Source organism: Gopherus flavomarginatus, chromosome 25, assembly GCF_025201925.1.
Source record: "Gopherus flavomarginatus isolate rGopFla2 chromosome 25, rGopFla2.mat.asm, whole genome shotgun sequence".
NCBI classification, from domain to species: Eukaryota; Metazoa; Chordata; order Testudines; family Testudinidae; genus Gopherus; species Gopherus flavomarginatus.
In genome coordinates, this window is record NC_066641.1 from 11216633 (window position 1) to 11238981 (window position 22349).

Below are 22349 nucleotides of genomic sequence, written 5' to 3' on the forward strand. Positions count from 1 at the left end.
GTGCAATGGGCATTGGTGCTGACCCCCACAGGCTAGGTAGGGAGCAGTGGGGCTCGGCTGTCAGCCAATTTAGCTTCCAGCCTTCGCCAGCACTTACTCACAGCCTCAACCCAAGTGAAGGTTGGAGAGAACTGGGCTGGGGTTTCCCCTCCTACTGCATGTGCTGGCTAGCCCCCTGGAGGACAGATCCATTGTGGGGGGGCTCCATGGCCCTGGTTCCTCATAGAGAGGATAAATACACCCCCGCTGCATGCCCATTAGCCCCCATCAGAGATCAAATCCCCCCACACCCACCTCCAGCTCCTCACACAGGTAAATCTGCTCCCAATGCTTATCCCCCAGCCCACCCCTGAGGTCAAATTCCCACCCCCACGTGCCCCCCCAGAGAGAGGCGGTGCATTCACAGCCCTGGGCGAGCCTGGGGAAAGCCTATGGCTGCTGGCAAGACCTCAAGCGAGCCCACCAGCCCTTTTATGCATGATGTGACTTCACTGCCAGACCCCACCGCCAGGCCTGGGCTAGAGTTCACAGAGCCCCTTACCTGGTCCCGGATCCTCTCCTGCTGGCCTCGGATGGCCAGGGCATGCTGCGGGTACTTGTTCTTCAGGTGGTCCATGAAGGCGTCCCGCTTGCGGTCCATCTCGGCCTTCTGGAGCCCAGTCAGTGCCTCCAGGCTCTGGGCGGCGATCACTGTGTGCCGGCGTTCCGAGGTGTGCACCAGCCCGACGTTGGAGAAGCGCCGGGTCCCGTTCCCCAGGGTCCTGTACTCCCGCGGGTACTCCGCATCGTCCGCCGAGATCATGTGTGTGCTAGTCCTCTCGGGATCTACACGGGGTGGGGGAAGGGGAGAGAGCAGAGCTGGGGTCAGGGACCTTTCCGCCATCCCTCGGCCTGATGCCTCGGCCGTTGGGGCGACCATCGAGAGGAGCCAGGGCGGGGCAGGAAATCCAGAAGTTACTGCTCTGTTGTGAAGCTGCTTGATCGGGGCTGGCAGCCAGGAACTGAAGTGAGGGGCTGACAGCACTGGCTGGCCGGGGGCAGGGTCCACACTCCAGATCCTCCATCCAGGGACCCCAACCAGGCCCTGCTAGTTCAGCCCTGGGGTGCCCCTGAGCAGAGCTTGGGCTGGATGGCTGGCGGCTGTACAATGCCCAGGGCATGGGGACCAGGGGCCTGGCTCTCCGTTACCGCACCACTATTTTTAGCATGAGCTAGCGTGGGTCTCTACCCAGGCTGGGAAGCAACCTCCCAGTGCAGTGTAGACTGTGTGGCAATGTTCATTGCTACCCAAGGGGCAGGGCATGGGCAAGGCAGGCCCTGGCTCGCAACCACCAGACTTCCTTCATGTAGCAGCCCCGTTCTCCAGAGGTGAAAGGTCGATGCCTGAAGCCCAGGTCCCACCTTGCTCAGCATTCCTAGCTGGCCCTGGCTAACGGCAGAGCGACCCCACCCACAGCAGCTGAATAGAGGCGGAGGGGCACTAAGGGCAAATACTAAGCACAGGCTGCTCCACCCTGGGTTCTTGACCATGCAATGCACCCTGGTTTATGGTACCACCTCGGTTTGGTGGCCATGAGACAGAGCAACCCACTAATTGGATTCTCAGATGGGTCAGATTTAAAGGGGCGCTCTCCAGTGGTCGAGACTCAGGGGGAGTTGCACCTGACGAGGAGGCATTGGCCGCTTTGTAAATCTCTCAAGATGGGTTGGATTCATTCGCTGCTCTGCTGCCAGGCAGCAAATGGCATCAATGAAATACAGAGGGGCCCCAGTGAGACCCCCAGCAGGTGGGGAGTTCAATTCCCTCCTTCATCTCTGCCCAGACTGGGGAATTAGGGCTCGCCCCTGATTTCCAAATGAGCTGAGTTCCCATTGAGGCAGCTAAATAAGGGGCAGGTTCTCCAAAGAGCCCAGTACCCAAGGTGGGAGGAGGGGGTAAAGGTGGGGGGGGCAGGGACAAGTGGCTCGGGAAGGAGATTATCTAAGCTTCCAAGGGGGATGTGTTTTAAGCCAGCAATGGAGGTGAGTTCTAAATCTGTGGGTAAAGCATCTGGCAGTGTCTCTTTAAATCGCCTCTTGGATAGAAGCCGCATGAAAAGTCCTGGGCTAGTCCTCGGTGACCAGACACCAGCAACAGCCCTGCCACCCCCAAGGCATTGCCTCTTTCCCACCTACGCTCCCCTCCCTGCCACTCATTCAGCCCCCAAAGGAGGACTTGGTGTCTGAGGTGCAAACAGAGGGTGGGTGGATTTCAAGCTCTGGAGAAGGGGGCAGGGTCATGGGGGGATTCTGGCCTGTGGGGGAGGAAAGAGGGTCAAGGGCTGCAATCAGGGTTTTGTCCCGGGACAGACTGCAGCAGAGGGGAGGAGACGGGAGGCTGAAGGCTGCAGGGCCGCCGTCCCAGGACAGCGACAGACGTGGATAGAGGGCGTCAGGACAGGAAAACCACAGAGACCACAACGTTCAAAATAAAAGGCTGACGATCGACTCGAAACCAAAAACAGTCAAAGACCCATGACGGACGAAGTCCTAAGCGCTGCTCCGGAGCAGAGACACACAGAAGGACACAGACAAACGGACAGACCAAAAAGAAAATGGAATGCAGGGCAGTGCATGGGGGAGGGAGGGGGACTCTTTCGGGCCACTGGCACCGCTCTGAGGCTAAGGTCCAGCTGGTGAAAGCAACACGCTCCCCACCCGGTGACAGGCGCCTCTTCGCACTTCCCCAGGCGCACGCTTCCTGCACACCTAGGCCCAGGGAGACCCCTTCCTCAGCCAGCTCCCTTCCCGAGGTCCCTCATGCCCCAGATCTCTCTGTAGGCTCGTCCTCAGGATTCACCTTGCCTGCTGCTGGGTCTTTATGTCTAGCAGATCCCACATCTCCCCGGCTTGCCCTGTGCTGACAGAGCTCTAGAGAATTAGTGCCAGAACCTGTCACCACTGGGAGTCCCACACACACACACACTCTCCAGTGGTAGATTCTCAGCATTCAGATCAGGAAAGCCCTCTCAACCCAGAGCAAACTGCCCCTGTCTCGGAAGCATCTAGACCACAGGGCGCCTCTCCATGCACAGCGGGGACCTGCCCCTACACCTCTAAGACCGGCCTCTGCAGGCAGAGCTGGGAAAGCATTCCCCTCCGAGATCACCTGGATTGCTCAGCCCCCACAAACACGAGACCTTCAGAACACAGCTCCAGTGGGCAGCTTAGCTCTCACAGATGGAGCCCCAGCCCCATGGTGCCTTGAGTGACCGAGGAGGATAGCGATGGATTGTTACAGGTGCCTTGAGGTTAAAAAACACTTAAAAACAAGGTGACTGTAGCCCGGGATAAAATCACAGACAAGAGAGGAAGGATAGTCTTGTGCTTAAGGCTCTTGGCTGAGACAGAGGGCTGAAGGAGAATCTCCACCAGCTGTTAACAGTATAGTGCCTATAACACATAGGCAAGCAGTGATTCTCAACACTAGGGGGCAGTGTTTGCACTGCAATAAGTACATTGGTGTTGGGTATTTATATGGCCCCATTCCTGAAGTATGTGAGCCTCTCACAACCCATAGCGTATTTATCCTGTGAGGTACGGCAGTGCTGATATATCCATTTTAGGGATGGCAAACTGAGGCACACAACTGTTAAGTGACTTGCCTTAAGTCACACAGGGAATTGAACTCTGAGTCTCCAGCTAATGCCTTAACCATCAGCCCAGCCGTCCTTCATCTTTGCCTAATAGATTGATATTTCTATAGCCATTTCTACCCAGAGAGCTCCAAACATCAAAGCACTTCATGACACCCCAGTAAGGGAAGGAAGGATAAATTAACTCTGTTTTCATGGGAGTGGGGGACCGGCAATCACACAGAAAGTAAAGGTTGGCGGGGGCTTGCCGGTTTGCAGCCAGGGATAATTCATTGGCTGCACATCGTCATCTTAATTTCCAGCGAAGTTGTGTCGAGCCTACTATACAACGCAAGTGGTAATTAATGACTGGAACTCCCTGCGTGCGGAGATAGCCTGGGGCTTGAAAGGGGAGGACAGCTTAGGGTCTGTCCCCCCTCAGCAAATTCCAGAATGGCTGTTAAATCCCCGCAACACCCCGTCCTGCTAAGGTGACTCCAACATCTCCTTTCTTTTCCTTCCCTCAGCACCCCTCCCCCCCCCCGCCTGCTGAGCTGCCCACCCTCTCCACAGCAGCCCCTCCTGGCCCCTGACCCCTCTCTCCCCAGGACACTGCTCACTGCAAGATGCCGTGCTCTCCGTCCCCCCACTGCAATCCACCCATGTCCCACACGCCACCCTCCCCTGCTCGATCCCACCCACCCCAGCATGCCTTGCCTAGCCCCAGAGGACACATCCAGGCAGCAAGTCTGGGCTGCAGCAGGGTCCCTCTGACAGGCTTTCACCCTGGCCTCCTTGCGGCTCGCTCAACTGGGCTGCTGGAAAATGGTCAGGGAAACGGCCTTCTCTGGAGCTCTCTGTGCCAGTCTGGGGCTGGGCCCGACACCCGGCTGCTCAGGAGAGAGATTCGGAAAAGCCAGCCCAGCTGCCCAGCTAGCCTGGCCTTGAAAAGCCAGGGGTCACTTGGCAGGCTGGTGCCAGATCTAATGGCTGGAGACAGCACCTCCGAGGCAAGGCAGCTGGGGGAAGCTTTGGCCTATGACACGCTCCAGAGGGAAAGTCCAGCAGGGACTCCAGCCTCCGGGAGAATCTGCCTCCATCTCTGCGTCTCCTGCATGGAACCAGGCGGGGAATGGAGTTACTGGGCTGGGATTCGGCCCCGACTCTCAGCTATGAGACCGAGCGCCCCAGGTTCCTCCGGCGTGGCAGATCTTCAAGCACAGGGCGGTCTTGACCGAGAGAACCATGAGCTCTTTCATGACCTCATGTCAAAGCCTTGCTTTACCGCTTCCAGTGAAGGACTAACCCCCCTGCCCTCTCCCTCAACGTACAGTGCCCCCAGCGCCAGGCCGGGCATTGGATCAGTACTGATGAGCTGATGAGCTCCCCAGTGTTGTCTCACCGCCCGCTGCTACAGTGAACGTGTCACCTTGCCATCCCCTGCGTGGGGCCGTACCCAGCTGGGCCAGAGGCAGCCCAGGGAGGACTAGCCGGGCTGTCAAGGCATCCCCAGCACTGTCCGCTGCACGGGCAGCCGGCCTTTGGGGTGTCTCGCACTGATGCAGGGGGCAATGCAGTGAGTGGAGGTCTCTGTCCTGGTACAAAGCTGGTGGATGCGCCCCGTTCATTAGACACGAACATCACATCCTGGGCAGCAGTGCCCAGCCTGGAGCGCTATTAGAGCTCATCAGACCGGCCCCTCTCCTGCGCCTGGGAGCTCAAAGGGCTTTGCAGACAATGCCTCTAAGCTCATGGCGCCACTGGGGCGTGGGTACCTATTCTCAGCCCATCCTGAGGTGGGGAAACAGGCAGGGAAAGACGGGGTGACTTCCCCAGGGTCACAGAGCAAATCAGCAGCAGGGCCGGGAGCAGAACCTGCATTGTAGAAGTTAGAGAGGGAGGAGCTGCACGGTCCCGCACCAGACTAGGCCCTACAATAAACAATCAAAGCCCAGGGCAGAGAAACGCAGAGCCTGGATCCTGCAGTGTGGGGAGATGCTGCAGCGCTGCAAAGAGTGCACAGCTAGCAGGGAGCGGCTGACACCAGCCTCCTCGGGAGATATTGGGGAAAGGTGGCCAACCTCGCAGGATAATCACTTATCAGTCCTAGCAGGCACTTCCACTATAAAGTCCTTTCTAAACCCGACTTAATTCATCCCCACAGAGCCCATGGCAGGGGGAGGTTCTCCCTCTGTCTCACAGATAGGGAAACTGAGGCACAGAGAGGGGCAGCAACTTGCCCAAGGCTGCACAGCAAGTCACCAGCATCATTGGGACGAGAAGCCAGGTGTCCTAGCCTTGCTCTCCAGTCACTCCAGCATGCAGCCTTCTAACCGAGACCCGCTTGCGTGGCTGAAGCAGGAGCGGTGCGAGAGTGCACCCGCAGCGTGCAAGAGAGCCCACGATCGTGCAAGAGCAGCCAAGCCGCTCCGGAGGCAACATTGCCGTTTCTGCCAAGAAACCCTCTCCCCTTCCTTGGCGGTTGTGGGGGCTGGGGGAGGAGGTAGGATTGCCATGGTCGGGAGGCAATGGGATTGCAATGGAGCTGCAGCCTGCCCTGCGCTTGCATCCTTTGGCCGGCGATAGGGCAAGCTCGTGCTGCAGTCCGGGACACCTCTCCCAGCAGCAGCCCTAGGGAATGGCACTGTGCCAAGCTCCCGCCCACCGATCGCCAGCACATCAGCACGCAACTCCCGGCTCCCTAATTACACGCTCTGCTGGTGAAACGCGCCAGCTTGCTGGCTCTCTCCCCATTGCTAAAAAGAGTTATTTAAAAATCCCTGCACGATGCACAGGCAAGGCAGAGCCACGCTGCGCAGGGCTGGGGGGTCCCTCTGATTGGCAGGCCTTCCCCCATCCCAGCTCCCTGCAGAACCCCCCCATGCACAAGGGCTCTAGCTGGGGGTCCGGCTGGAACCGAAGGGAGAGGTCTGTCGGTGCAATTAACCCCAGGAGCCACACATTGGCACCCACCAGCGTGGCTGTTAGAGGAGCAGCCCCGGGCGAACAGTGCTGGCAGGTAATCCCAGCGAGGGCCTCTCTCCCCCCTCCGGATCCCAGCTCCCCTCATCTCCAAAGACAGAGGATGATGAGCAACTGGAGGGGGCAGTACCCCCGCAGGCATCGGATTCTGGGTGCCATCTCCAGACCAGGCTTTGCCAAGCCCCCCATATTATTCCCCAAAGCCAAAGCTGCTTGCAGAGGCCTGTGGTTGTACCACTTTGTGTGGGGAGCCTTGCAGCTCTCCCAGACTAAACGAGGTCAGGCTGAGTTTGTATGTGGATGGGAGACCCCTGGGGCCTGGCTGTGAGAAAGGAGCTAACCCGCATGTGGTCTTTCACGATCGCATAAGAACAAGGGTGTTATCCGTGTTTCCTGGCCAAAGTGAAACCAGGGTATTACATTCCACTGACCTAAATCCTCCCCGCCCAGCAGAATTTCTCTTTTCTTCCTTTCAAGCTCATGCATCCTACGGTTCCAAACAGCTGCCACGCTCCACCCTAGAGGTGGCTGCATGTCAGAGAGTGGGGAAAGCAATTGACCCCAGCACATTAGTTTGTCAGGTGCTTACTGAAACTGACCCCAAGTTAGGTCCTGGAGGTGGGATAAGTGGGAACATAGCAGGGAAGGGGGTGCGCCACAAAGTCGGCCCAGTTGATGGTTGTATAAGCTTGAATGGAGGGAAATGGTACCTCCAGCTTCTGAAACCACCTCTGCTGCTCAGTGTCACAGAGTATGGGGTTGTCTGGCCCTGCACCCCTCTTCCTGGGACTCAAAGTGACTCTCAGGCAGCCAGTAAAACAGAAGGTTTATTGGACAACAGGAATGCAGGTTACAGCAGAGCTTGGAGGCACAACCAGGACCCCTCAATCAAGTCCTTCTGGGGGTTCAGGAAGCTTAGTTCCCAGTTTGGGATTCCCTGAATTCCAACCACCCAGCCCAAACCCGAAACTGAACTAACCCCCTCCAGCTGGCCCCTTCCTTTTGTCCGGCTTCCTGGGCAAAGGTGCTAACCCCCTCCCCCCCACCTGGCTCAGGTTACAGGCTTAGGTCCTGTCCCTCACCTAAAGTTCTCCCGGTTCTCCCATCCCCTACACAGACAGTCCCTACGGCATCACACACAGCCACTGGACCCATCCTCTCCCACCCAGCAGCCAACACCTCTCAACTGCCTGCCAAGCCCTTTGGGCGATGGTGCCCTGCCCAGGCCTGGTCCTGCTGGCTGCAGGGCCAACTCGAGGCAGCGCATCCCGCCACCCTGAGAATAATTAAGCAAAAAAGTTTAAGGAGAGAACGTTTTTCCTTGGCGCAGACAGCCCAGGGCTCCAGTGCATGGGCCTGGGTTGCAACGGGCCTGGAGTCCAGGTGTCCTGTGCAGCACCAGCCTGCCGCGGTGGCCAGAAGCTGAGTTGGGGGGGGAGATGCCTTTGCAACATGTCTGTACAGAGCCTAGCGCAATGGGGCCCCACTCAGCGTTCTTCCGGGCTTTCCTACCAGCCGTGATAAATCGTGCCTGATGACAAGGGGGAGAGGAAAAGCTTGAGCTTCCCAGGGTAGGGAGGTTCTTGGGGGCATGGGACTGGGGGGATATTTTCATTCCTGCCCCCAAAGAAAACAGGAGAATGGAGCCAGGCCCGGAAGGGGCCCTCGTTAAAGGTGCAGCAGAGACGAGGCGGGTGGCAGCCCAGGCATGGAGCCTTGCAGCCTCAGGGCTGGGAACATCATCAGCGCTGGCATCTGCTGGGACGCAGCCATTCAGTGGGTCCCCATTTCCAGCCCAGCCCTGGCTGCAGGTCACCCAGGCGGTAGCTTCACAGGCTTGGTTAGCGAGTCCTGACCGCCGTTAACCTTTTGCTGCCCCCAAAGCCGGGAGCGATAATCGGGCCTGGGGGAGGATGCTCAGGGCTGGCCATGAGCGTGAGAAACCCTCCGGAGACACAGGGCACAGCCACGTGCCCTGTGTGGTGACCTCGCAGCTCACATCTGGCTTGATCAGCCCTCGGTGAGAGAAGCCATCCCCCGTCCAGGTTCCAGCACCCGTGGAGAGGGCTGATCTCTGCTGGTCTGGGCAGCATCACCCGGCCCTCGGGGCCCGCCCCCAGGGCTCTGCCGACCCTTTCCTGACGAGAAAGGAGGAGAAACATAACAAACGCCACAAGAGATGGCTCAGCCTCTGGCTCAGCTCTGCCACGCCTGGCCACGAAACCAGGGGGTGGGGGGACCTCCAACTCCCAGCTCCATCCATGGCTCCCTTCACCGACACAGGCTCCCAATGGCCGTCCTGCTCCCCAGCGTGGCTGGTCCAGGCTCTCGCTGGGGGACGATCGCTGAGGAGGTGACACTGGGGCCAGTCTGCGCAGTGGAGCTGCCTGGCTGACAGCACCAGAACGGCCCTGCCGCGCGACGGCCAATGGGCCCCGAACCAGCCTCCCGGAGTGGGGCAGGGAAGGGAGACAGGATGGAGTTACCCACCACACGATCCTCTTGGGGGCTGGTGCCCCTCCTCTAGAGACCCACCCTCGGGAGCCCCACCTGCATTCAGCCGTCGCTGCTTCATGCCTCCTCCAAAAGACCCCAGCTCTCCCACTCAGGCAGGCCTGATGCCCCTGCCCCAACTCACAGCACCCCCTGTGGTGCTGCTGTGAGCATTCGGGGGGTTAACTGGTGGTGAAGGCTCCCTCCTCCAGCTATCTCTCCTGGGACATGACCAGGAACAAGCAGGTCCCCCCACGTCCCGGCAGCGCTCACTTACCCGCTGGCTAACACAGGATGAGCGCCGAGCTGGCTTCAGGGTGATGCTGCTGTGAAGGACAGATGGCTTCCAGGTCACAACCTCCACTTTCCTGGGGGTGGTGGGCAGGGAGACCCCCACCCCAAACACGCACTCCCTCCCTTGGCAGGATGGAAAGAGGCTCCTTGGCATGCAGCAGAATCCCCACTACGATAATCGCAATCCCAGGGAGAGTCCTGGCGTCCGGGGTGAGGCCCTGCTTCCCAGCAGATGGTGGGTTAAGGAAGATTCCGAACTCTCCTCTGATTCATCCATCCATCGCCCTTCCCTGCTGACCAAGGTGTCTCCCCAGCCGTTGCAGGGGAGCCATGCCCCAGGGTCCTACGGGGCATGTGCTGGGGACACAGCCATGGGCCCCTCTCCCTGTGAGATCTGCCTTAACACCAGGCAGCAGCGCCAGCCCTGCTCCTCGCTAGCCTCAGAGAGACACTGGCTCCTCGGGAACCGTGCGCACAGCCCCAGCGATCGCTCTCCTTTTACATCTCCCCACCCTCTCAAAGGGACACAACCAAAAAGCCGCCTAGCCCCATAGCGCCAGCGCCCCGCAAGATGTGCCGGGGAGAGACGGCGCAGAGGGTCCCTGGTGAGATGTCATCAGGGGCTGCCCAGTGGGGATGATCAGCGAGAGGATCTTTCCAACACAGTTTATTACTGCAGCTTCATAAATCTTCATGAGGCAGCGAGGCTCACGCGGGCCATGAAAGCAGCGGCCGTTAGCAGAACATGAAAAATTGTCCAAGGGAGCGAACAGACGGCAAAGGGGAAGGACACGGCACGGAGGAGAGAGTGCATTTGGAGAGATCGAAACCCCTCGCAGCTACAAGATTCCTCCCTGCCCAGCCATTAGGGAAGCAAGAAAGAGAAAGCAATGCACTCGTATCCCTCAGAACCACTGCAGCTGTGGAGATGCAGTGCCAGGGGCTGGAGTTCCCTGCTGTAGAGATAACCCCTTCCACGCCGTGCTGCCTGCAGCCCTGCAGCTGGTTCCCCCCAGCTCCCTCTCCTCTCCTGCCACCTGCACCACCGAATCCTCCAAAGCCCCCGAAGCGCTTTCTCTTTCTCGGTGCAACTTTGCTGCTGCAGGGTCATGGAGGCGCCTGTGCCGACCGTCCTGTGCCAGGATCCTTTTGCGCCATCGCGGCCCGTCTGGTTAAACGTGAGAGGAGGGAACTTGGTCGGAGTGAGGGAGTGATGGGAGAGGGGCAGATTCCTGACTTGGAGTGTTTTGATGGGCCGCAGTTAACCGCATCTGTGCCAGAGGGCTCACCCGGTGCCTCTCTCTTGGTGCTGGGTCTGCCCAACGGAACAGAGCCGCTCCCGATGAAACGAGCTTGGTAGAACCGGCTCAAGCAGCCCTGCACTCGGAAAGCTGCCTAACTGGCGCAGCTAACCCATCTGTCTGGTGCTTCAAGCCAAAGGGCAGAGCCAGCTGTGGGGAGGGCTGAGATGGCCTGGCTGGTTTTTCTGGCTGGAGGGCCCCGGAGCAGATCAGTCCAGTGAGCCCACCCCAGCTCAGCTGAGACACGCTCTGTCTTGCTGAGGTTTCACCGTACGTCCATGCTGGAGCCATATGAAGCCACTTCAGTTGCAATTCCCATGGGGTACCCGTCCCAGGGCTCCCAGGAGCCGTGCATTGTGGGAAGATGGCGAAATGCCGTCTGTGCCCTATGGGAGGAACCGCCGCTTATACTGTTACACCGTCCGGGTTGGCATCAAACAGGATGGCAGTTTAGAGCTGGGGAAAGAAAGTCAGACCCGGTCAGGATTTGGCCCCCGCATGTGCTGCTTGCGATACACGTGGGCGTGTGGGTGCCAGGCGTGCTTCGAGCGTGCAAGGGGCACTCCGCGGTTCTTGGAACGGTCCGAGGCTCGAGTGTGTCACAGCCTCCTGCAGAAAGATGCTTCCTCCGGGGCAGCCCCAGCTCGTGGGGAACGACCTAGGGACTTGGCTCACCGTGCTGCCCTAGGAAAGTGACTGAGCCCCCCCCGCACCCCGGCCCACAGGCACTAGGGGATCTGTCCTGTCCTGCCCGGGTTCCTTCACACTCAGGGCTGGAGTGCTGGCCAGTGGGGACCTGCTAGCCCCACTCACTGCTACCAGAGGAGGCAGCTGCCCTCAGGGCCAGAGCCAGCAGCTAGGGGCCCTGCTCTTCTATCAGCCAACCTCTGCCCACTAGCCTAGACAACGGCAGGGCAGGGACGGGGGGGCCCTCCATGCAAGTGACCCAGGTTTTCTCCGATCTACCTTGGGAAGCATCAGTGGCAGGATTGTTGGCGACCATTAAACAACGGTGACACAGGCTGGATCCCACCCAGACGACCTGAAAGGCTGATGATCCTGGGGAACGCCAGTCAAAGCACTGCTGGCAAGATGGCGCCCATTAGAAACTGGCACTGAGACAAGGGGCAGAGACGCTGCTGGAAAGGGCAGTCGATTCAGACAGTCCAGCTGGCAGGAGATTTGCGGCGGAAGATGTGGTAACGTCTCCTTTAATTAGCAATCTGCATGGGCACTGGGGCAAAATAATACCTCGGCCTTCCCTTCACAGTTAAACAGCTTGGATCTGCAAATTACTGGGCAGGAGGCGGAAGTTACTGTCAGGCACCCCTCTTCTGAACCTGCCCTCCCCAAAATGCAGCCCCAGAAACACCCTGCAGCTGCCCCCTGCACAGGGTGCCCCAGGGCAGCATCTTTCTGCAATGCCCTCCTCTAAACCCACCGTGCACTATTTCCCCTTGTATTTGGAGCCTTGCCCGGAGAGCTGTCTGCCCCTCCTGGTGCGCCCCACCCCGAGGAGTAGATTGTTTTGCTACCCAGCCCCTCTCCACCCGCTGCGATTCCTGGAAAGGAGGAAGTATTTTTATTACCACCATTAACAAGCGTTCTGGGACAGCAGCTCAGGCAACAAGCCCGGCAGGAGAGATATCCATAGTAACTCTCGTCCCGCTTTGGGAGTCACCCACAGCCAGTTACCGAGCATCTGCCTCAGCCTGCCCTGCGCGCAGGACCCCGCAGATGGCTAGTCGGACTCACTCATGCTGGGCAGGGCCACTGAAGTCAACGGGCCCTGCCCCTCGTGCCACCGCTTACACAAACACTATCGGATCCTCCTCCCACTGTGCAAATGGCTACCCGAGGTGCCCTGCAATGGTGAACGGGGCCTGTTCCCAGAACAAGATGCTACTCCGGGGAAGGGCGGCAGCATCTTAACGAGCACGTTCTTGGCTTCACCTCGGCTAGCCACAGCCGCCTCTTCCAGAGGACAATGTCCAGACGAACTATGGCACCCCAGAGTGCTCGTCCTCAGCACTGCCCAGCACCCTGGGGTTAGCCCCAGTCAGGCCCTGGGCTCTGCCCTCCCTTAGGCCCTGGGCTGTGTGCACGAGGGACCTGGCGTGGAAAACTGTTCACACACAGCTCCTGCCAAACCGTCTTCTCCAGGGGCTTGGCTGATGGCCAGAACAGTATCCCACAGTGGCTGAGACTAGGCTGCAGCCTCGCAGCTAGAATGGGTCTAACTGTCCGTTGAGTCCAGGGTAGGAAGGCTGGGCTGGAGAGGCAGGGCACCGAACTGGGAGGCAGGCTACGTGGGTTGAGCTCTTTGGGCAAGTCACTAATCTACCCTACTCGTCATTCCCCCATCTGTGAAAGGGGGACAACGCGTCCCTCCATCACAGGAACGTGATGAGCAGAGATCCAGGAACGGCTGCGAGATACTGCAGCAATGGGGCTAACCAAATACTGGACACACCCACTCGTCTCTCCTCGCCCGGGCAGGATTGGTCCCCGTCGGACATTGACAAGTGCTTTGTCCACTCTGCTGCTGATTGACCAGCTGATCAGAAATTCTCCATCTAAAGCAATGCTCAGACCCCGAGTCAGCCAGTGCCACTGCGAGAGGCCATACTGAGAATGCTCCATGCTGCGCTGCCCGATTATCAGCCGCCACAAAGCTTCGCCTAGGTCTCACCGACAAGCTTTTTTTTTTTTCCCCCAATCAAAAAACATATTGAAGAGCAAATTAGAATGCAAATGAATCAGATGAGGAATGCGAGCTCCCATTATCCCATCACCCTGCCACGCGCTGAACAGAGCTGATTAGCGCCAACGGTTTTCAACAGCCGGAGCTGTTTATTTAAAGTCAATCTGCAAAGAAATGTGGCCTGGCGTTGGGTTCAGCAGCCGCAGTCTCCTTTCTGCTGGAAACCTGACATAAAAGCCTCCAATTTGTCCCTAGAGCAGGGAAGGGGTCTCAACCTGGGGGTCGGGAACCCCAGCAGGTGAGGGGCAGGTGTCAGGGATGGAAACCACGTAGCTCTGCCCTTATTACTAAACAGGAGAGGGTCCAGGCTAGATCCCAGCAAGCTGGCAGGGGATTCCAGGAGTGAAAGTGAGGCCCTGGCATGGCAGAAGTGGAGAAGCACTGGCCTGTGATAAATCTGGCCATTGAGAACTAGACAATTTTACCCTCTGTCCACACAGATCCTCTTGGTATCCAGTGGGGCAGAGGAACTGTTGGTGAATTATCTATTACTAAGGCTCTACTGCAAACATTCAAGTCGTTACCCTGCTAACACTAACCCATTGCTCTGGGGTAGGGAAACAGCAGCATCTTCATAGAGCGGGGATTGAGGCCCAGACTCACCCAAGGCCACGCAGGGAATTTGTGGTGGAGCTGGGAACTGAGCCCAGAGACCCCGAGTGCCTTCACCGCAAAACGCCACCTATTTCCCAGAATTTGTGGTGGAGCCGGGAACTGAGCCCAGAAACCCCGAGTGCCTTCACCGCAAAACGCCACCTATTTCCACATAGCCGAGTGCTTGTGCAGCCTGATTCCAGCGTGCCTGTTGAATATCACACCCCATCACCAGCACACCACCACCCAGGCGGTGCCTCGCACAACGGGGCCCTGGGAGCTAGGGCAACACAGAAAACCCCAGAAGAATAATGCGTATTATGAAGTCAAGGAGGGAGGTGCACCCAAGCGCCTGCGATGGCAGTAAAATTTGTTGCCCAGCTGAAATCTGAAGTGCTCCAATCCCCTGGGACCGGCTTGTATGAATCCTTATCTCTGAGCCTCAGGAGTCACTCCCCTGTGCTGCAGAGATCCAGCCAACCAGGCTGTGCCCAGGTCTATCTCTGAAGCACCAGCCCTGGAGACTGATCTAAAGGCCAGGGCTCTGGAGACAGAGAACAGCGGCCGCCTGCACTGGAGGAGAATTGTCAGCAAACACATCCCCCTGCCTGGCAGAGATAAGCACAAGGAGGGAATTAAACAAAAAAACACCCACCAACCCAGCCACCCACAATCACTGCCAAGCCAGCACCCTATCCTTACATGGCTCCACCACCACACCCTTTGCTCGAGGACTGCAGGGGGTGCCCCACGCCACAGTGTGCATCGTGGGGTGGGTTAATGGGTGACTGCAGGGGGCTGGGATTGTGAGGGGCTTTTGGATGCACATCCACAGTGAACTCACTGTGCTCTGTGCGTGAGCCCGAGCGGCGGCCGCGCACGTAGGCTTGTGTATATATATTTTGCCTGCTCGAATGGGTCTGTCCCAGCACATGAGCATCAAGAGAAAGTTTGTGTCCTTAAAACAAACGCAACCCTCCCCCCACCCCGTGAGCCCCAGGGCTGCCGTATTTGAGGAGGGAAGAGCAATATGAAGAATGAGAGTGCACAGACGTCTTGCACGATCCATTTGCTCCTAGAGCAATGGAGATCAGGGGCTGCATCTTCTGGAACAACTCAGTTATGGCCAGATCAAACCAGGGGCTGGATCTTGTCTCCAGCTAGAGCCAGTGCCAGATGCTGCAGAGGACGGTGCAAGAATCCCCCTAGAGGACAACTATGGAATAACATGACCACTGGGGAAGTTTCTTCCTGATCCCCAGCAGTTAGTGGCAGCCTTAGGCCCTGAAGCATGAGGGTTTACAGCCCTTAGACACACAGAACGCAGCGTGGCTCTGCTTTCAGCTTGCTGCCTGGCAGACACGGACAATGCAGATCAGCCCGGCCAGGCCCTACGTGGCCCTTTCTCTGGGGTGTCGGATGCACAGCAACGGCGCAGGAGCGGCTTTGGTGCTGTGGCCTGTTCCCTTCCAGGAGGCTCAGCAAACTGCTCTGCCAAGCCTTTGTCATCCCTTCCTGGCGGGAGACATGGAATCTCCACCAGGCTGTGCCTTCGAGAGATGGGGATCCAAAAAGCTGGATTTCACCCTCAGTGGGAATCAATGGATGCTCGGGATCAACTTCCTGCCTTCCCAGCCCAATTGCCCCTGCTCTGGCCTACAGTTGAGGCTCGAGAAAACTCAGCACACATGCTGCCCTATGGAAGCACAACCTTGTTTCCAAAGAGGGTGGAGAGCTAGGTGGAGCAGCGAGCCTCCATTGCCCCGTCTTCTTGCTGGAGGAGGGGAGGGATTTGGAGATTGGCACTTTCTCCCCTCCGCCTGGGGCACTTGCCAGCTTTCCCCATCACCCCCTGATGTCCCTTATTTCCAGGCCCAGGCTCAGGCCTCGTAGCACCAGGAATGCTGATTGCTGGTGCTACAGACAGGGCCTGCTCCTGCTCCACCGTTTTTGCCGCCCCAAGCAGCTGGGGGAAAAAAACGGCGCGTTCGACGGCACTTCGGGGGCAGCTCTACCACCGCCACTTCATTCTTTGGTGGCAATTCAGCGGCAGGTCCTTCCCTCTGAGAGGGACCAAGGGACCTGCTGCTGAATTGCCGCCGAAGACCTGGACATGCCGCCCCTTTCTGTTGGCTGCCCCAAGCACCTGCTTGGAGCACCGGTGCCTGGAGCCGGCCCTGGCTCCAGAGCCGTGACTGGGAAACACAGGCAACCCAGTAGCCAAACTGTGACAGGGAGGTTCTGAAGAAGTGAGGGGGGGGTCTTGGTTTTTCCTTGGTTTTTCCAATGTTTGCAGAGGGGGTGGGACTCAGTGTCCCCAGGTGTTACTGGTTTGATGAGGAGGTGGGAGAGGGAGTTTGTTGTTACAGAGGACCTACGACAGAACTTGGGACCCCAGTCAATGGCCTGGAGAATGGATGCCCAGCGACTGGTTACCTGGTGCCTGGAGGCCCAGCTCGGGAGTCACGGACAGTTCTGGCCAATGGGAGGACAACGGGCTGAGAAGAGAGGACCCTGGTGACCTGACCAGACGGTTCCAGCCAGAGGGGGCCATAGGACAGAAGAGAGGCGAGTAGGCCCAGGCGACCCTGTTTACCTGGTGTGACGATGCGGGTCTGGCGGGACCCAACTGAGAGTGCCAATTCAGGACAAATTGCTTAAACAGGGCAGTTACGGCCCAAGGCTGGGGTTTTTCCACCTCTAAGGCAAACCCAACCAGCCAGACAAAGAGGACTTTAGTCTCACCCCACTGGCTAATCACAAGTCACACAAGCAATTCCCTTAAACACTCCAGCTTCCCAGTATCCCCACCAGTGCCACTCGTCATGGAGATGAATAGTTATGAAAACCAACACCCCAATAAAAGAAAAAAGGTTCTCTCGATCCCAAAGAATCAAAGTCAATCTACAAATCAGATCTTACCCACAGATCACGCTGTTGCCAATCCTTTAGAATCTAAAATCTAAAGGTTTATTCATAAAAGGAAAAAGATAGAGATGAGAATTGGTTAACTAGAATCAATTACATACAGTAATGGCAAAGTTCTTAGTTGAGGCTTGTAGCTGCCCCCACACAGGCAGAAGAAGGGGAGGCGGTGCAGAACCCAGCCAATCAGAAGAAGGCTTAATGGAGCAGCCAATCAGGGTCAGGCTGACCCATATAAGAAGGGCTCTTGAGCAGCCTGGGGCAGTCTCTCTCTGGAGGCCAAGGGAAGGGGACTGGCTACCTGCCTGGTGGGAGGGTTGAGAGAGAGGCAGCACCATGGACAGAGCAGTGCTGGGCAGGGGAGAGGAAGCTCCAAACTCAGGCCCTGATACAAGGGTGCAGAAGATGCTGGAGCTGTGAGGAAGTGGCCCCGGGGAAACAGATGGTGGAGTAGGAGGAGGGACAGTATGTGGCTGCCGGCTATAGGGTCCCTGGGCTGGGACCCAGAGTAGCGAGTGGGCCTGGGTCCTGTCCCTGCCTTTGCCTCTGAGGGGAGTGTTGGGTCCCCCGGCAAGGGGGAAAGAAGTGGGTGGGGCACAATTGGAGGGCTGCCTCCAGAAGAGGATGCTGTGGTCTGGGGAGTGACGTGGGTCCTAGAGGTGGAGGTGAGAGTGACGATGGGCGACACCACTAGATGAAGGTGCTCTGGAGAAATGAGAGCTAGTTCCCAGGATGGCCAGCAGGAGGCGTCGCGGTGGTGAGTCTTGCCCCATTACAGACCTCCTGACCAGACCCCTGGACAAAATCCTTTTGCAACTAATTTACAAATCAGAGCATTTTAGGGGTGGAGGCCTGGCCCCAGTGAGGTCAGAGGAAGCTTTGCTGTTCATTGCGGATTGGCAGGGTACCTTCAGTAATACACAAGTCCCATAAAGTGCTCCCTATGGAACTCCATCATTCCCACCAGTTAGGATCTGGTCCATGCCATCTCTACCGAAACCTGGGCTGGATCAAGCTAGGGTCTGAGCTTCCTTTCAGAAGCCAGGCAGGGAAGGCTGGTGGCCCCTCTGATCCACCTGTAAAATGGTCTGACACTAAATGCTCTGGGGGAGTTGAAAAACCTGATTCATCCCCAGTCAGTCCCCTGGGGAAGGTCTGTTTGTCTAGTTATTATCCATTTTTCATCAGCTCATCTTTAAAACACAGGCTTGGGGGGTGGGGAGGGGCTGGTCCATGCAGGGGCACTGCCAACATTAGGGGGTTAGGCACCTGGAGTAATCTGGGTTTCTATGGTGCCCTTCATCTCATGATCTCTAAGAGACTGACAAGCTTCTATAAATGAGGTCAGTATTATCCCCTTAATAGCAGTGGGGAAACTGAGGCACAGAGCAGTAAATGACTTGGTTGAAGTTGCAGAACGAGTCAGTGGCAGAGGAGAGACCAGAATGCCAGTTTCCTGGATCCCATTCTCTGCTCGAGCCACTAACCCCCACGGCTGCTTTCTAACAGCCCTGCCTCTCCCAAGGTGGATCTGGAATGCTTTTAAAAAAAAAAATGAAGGGAAATTTACTGAGAGTTCCTGCAGGGGAACAAGGAGCCCAGAACAGCCACACTAAACTCCACAAGAGCTGCTGATGGGAAGCAAATCCGGACTGGCTGTGGCTGAGCGCGAACTGGGGCATCCAGATTGCTGCTGGGAACTCAGCCGGATCAGCCCCCTCGAAGAGCTGACGGGATGCGCCGTATCTCGCCACAGCAGGGCAGGGCCTTGCATTGCTCTGCATCCAGCCTGGTTAGCAGAGGCTGCCGGGCGGGTGAGGAAAAGACAAGAGGGATCAAAAGAGAAGAGATGGGAGGGAGGGGGCTGGAGAGGATGCACACAGAGAGCGAGAATCAATTCCCGACAGGGCCATTCCTTCCCCTAAGGAGACACTGACCGAACGGAGTCACTAACTGGAGCCAGGCCGCTGTCCCTATTCCAGTGCAAAGAAAAATGGGAACAACCAGGGGCTGGCTGCCTCTGCCCCAGATGGCAGCGGTGCTGGGACATGCCACAGACTCACAAGCACTTCTCACCAACCTCCAGCTGGCCACAGGGGAGAGGGGGCAGCCTTTTGTTTCTATTACGGTGGCAGCTCAGGACTCCCATCCAGGAGCTGGGACCCATTGTGTCTGCACACACAAAGGCACCCCTGCCCCAGAGAGCTCCGAGTCGAACCTGGGGACACAATGCAACGGGAATAGACAGGCCAAGCAGGGAGGGATCAGCAGTCACCGGCCCCCTCAGGAGCGAAGGGAAAGTGTCACAGCACAGCAGAGCTTGACGCCTTTACAAGAAAGCATTTGGATCCAGCTAAGACCTTCGAAATCCCTCGTTCCCATGAGGACCTCTCAAGCATTCCTGGAGTTTAGCCTCACAGCGTTGCTGGCAGGTGTTATGCCCATTTCACAGTGGGAGAACAGAGGCCCAGGGTAGATGAAGTGATTTGTCCGAGGTCACAGGGCGAGGCAGTGAATTGATCCCAAGTTCCTGGCCAGGGCCCTACCCCCACGACCCCCCTACCCCCTGCTCTGCCCGTGCTGGCATGATCTTCCCAAGCACAAATAGGAGGCTGGCAGACAAACGAGGGCGTGAGGCGGCGATCATATGGCAAGAAATGAAATGTGAAGAGCAGGGCAGGGTGAGGTGAGCAGTTAACATCAAGACAGGAAGCCAGCACTTGCAGGGAACGGGCACCTGGAGATGTCTTCTCCACGGCATGGCGGGCTTTCCCTCTCCGATGGGGAAAGTGGTTTTCCGCATCGGGTTAGGAGCTTTTCTTTTTTGTCCAAATGCGCTTGGTGCAAATTTTTCAGGCCAGCTAATCACGTCCCCTAATCCACAGCCATCAGCACAGTCACGCTAACCGCTCGCTCGCTGACAGCCGCCTGGCAGCAGCTTGACGAGGGGGCTCTGACTGCACAGCTGCACTTCATCAAAAGCAAATGCATCTGCAAGCAAGGATCAGCAAATCTACATACCCAGAGCGAGCTTAGGGCCAACCGAGCTAACTTCTGTATTCCAGTAGAGCCAGCCCTCTAGGTCTCAAGCCAAGCAAGGTGGCGGACTTGCGGTAAGGCACCGAATGAGGACATCGGAGATTTGGGTTCAGTTTCGTGGCTCTGCCAGACACTTCCCCTATGACCTTGGGCAAGTGACATTGGGGGAGATTTGCAAGAGATCTCAGCTCCCAGGGAAGTGCCAAAGTAAGCTGACAAGTTTGTAAGAGCTCATCAGGAGTGGAGGAGCCCCTCTGACAACCTTACTAGCAGTGTCATAATGGGAGGCACTGAGTGCGGAGCTCTTATGGAAAGCCTGGCCCTGATTTAGGTGCCCAGATGGGAGCTGAGCTCTTCTGAGTATCTGGGCTCAAGGGTGGATGCTGCTGCCTGAGCACTTGGAAATGCAGCCTGGGGCTCCTCTGACAACCTGGCCACTTCTCTCTGACCGCCCAGCTCCCCAGTGAGGGTAAGTAGCTTTCCTTCCTCCCACCCTTTCTCTAGTGAGACAGTATGCTCCTTGGGGCAGGGACCGTCTCTTACGAGGTGTCTATGCAGCACCCTCTACAATGGGGTCCTGATCTCAGTTCAGCTCTCCTAGGCCCTACCGTAATACAGATAATGAGATGAGGAAGCAGCATCACTCAGTGGCTAGGGCACGGGGCTTGGAGACAGGAGACTGGGAGAGCTCTGCCACTGCCTCGCTACATCATCTTGGGAAGTCACTTCACTGCTGGGTACCTCAGTTTCTCCATCAGTAAAATGAGGACTGGTGATGCTGAGTGGAGGGAGGGCAGCAGAGGCCTGGTTTTAGCTGGGGGATGAGCTCGGCACTGGTACAGAGAGGAGTGGGCAGAACTGGCTCTGGTTTCTAGGGGGGAGCTGGAAGGTTGGGGTGGCTTTGCTGCCTACTTGCTGTTATACTGGGATGATTTAGTTGGGGACTGGTCCTGCTTTGGACTAGATGACCTCCTGAGGTCCCTTCCAACCCTGATAGTCTGCTACAGCCTGCCTCTGGCAAGTGCCAATGAAATACTGATGGGAAAGACGTGGTCTGATCCATCTTAAACCCCACCTCAGCTATGGGGCACTGCAGCATGTGTTTCAGATGGTCTAGGGGAAGGGCCCACTCCTGTCCCCTCCATCTGTAAGGGGCACTTGTACATCAGGACACATTCTCCACCCCATGATGTTCCTCTGCCCCTGCTGGCATGATCTTCCCAAGCACAAATGAGAGAAGCAGGCAAGCAGGTGATGGAGGCTGGCGATCGCACAGTAAGAAATTCAATGTGAAAGGCAGGGCATGGTGAGCTGGAGAAGGGGCTTAACGTCAAGACAGGAAGCCAGCGCTCACAGGGAGGTGAGTCTAAATGGTGGTGGAGATAGCGCTGGGGAACCATGGAGGCGATGGTCTCCCCCCATCCCCTCCAGACATACACCCGCTTCAGGAATGCCTTGCAGCCACGCTTCTCCCCTTCATGTCACTATGGTGCAACCCCCATGCCACAACGCTGCCTTGCCATGCAACTCCATGACCCATTGCAGCGACCACCAAAAGTGGTGACCCCTCCTGGGCCCATCTGACCCTGCTTCACCGAGAGCAATCCATGATGGAACCCGTGGGAATTTTCCCCCGGGTGCAGACATCGCTTGCTATCTATTCCGCACAGCAGCCAGCTGTCTGGAGCAGCCAGCAAGCCTGAAGAACTGCTCTGAGATCAATGCACTCTCTCTCGCGCGCGCTCTCAGATGCTAGGGGAAAGCCTGTCCCTGTGGCATGTAGCCCTTGAGATCGCAAAGGGCTCCTATGAACAACACTGCTAACCCAGAGCAGATCTTGTCCCTCCTTATATCTGCCATCCCTGATGAGCAGCCCTTAACGTGAGGGGACAACGGCTCCTTCCAGCCTTTAATAACTCTTGCTGCAGGGGACAGCAGAGGGGAAGGTGCATGATTAGAAGCTAAAACCAAACCGAATCCACCTGGCTCTGGACCCACATCCTTCCCCCGAGCTGCAATTAGAAGCTGTCCAGCCAGCTAGGTTTAGCCAAGCAAAAGAAGGACAAAGGCAACTGCGCCTGCCTCCCCCTTCTCGCCTAACAGCCTGACCTTCAGCAGTAGATGCCCCAGGACGGAGCCAACCCCATTTGGAATCGCACGTGGTACGATCTTTGCTGCTATCTACTCGCTCTGAGCTCACCTTGAGCTGTCAGTTTCACCTGGGCATTTCCAGGGGCCCCCTCCCCCACATCTGAGCCTTCCCCAGAACTTCCTCTGCCCCCACCCCCATGAAATGTAACTTTGCTGCAGGCCGAGGAAAGGTTCAAAACCAGGGAGTGTTTA

At 57.4% G+C, this 22349-nt stretch overlaps 1 protein-coding gene across 1 annotated transcript in view; it reads right to left on the reverse strand.

The window, feature by feature from the left end:
• SRCIN1 (SRC kinase signaling inhibitor 1) overlaps nucleotides 1-22349 on the reverse strand; it is a 176938-nt gene that overhangs the window by 90747 nt on the left and 63842 nt on the right. Inside the window, 1 exon segment of the mRNA XM_050935301.1 lies at nucleotides 542-825. Coding sequence (XP_050791258.1) covers nucleotides 542-825 — 284 coding nt within the window.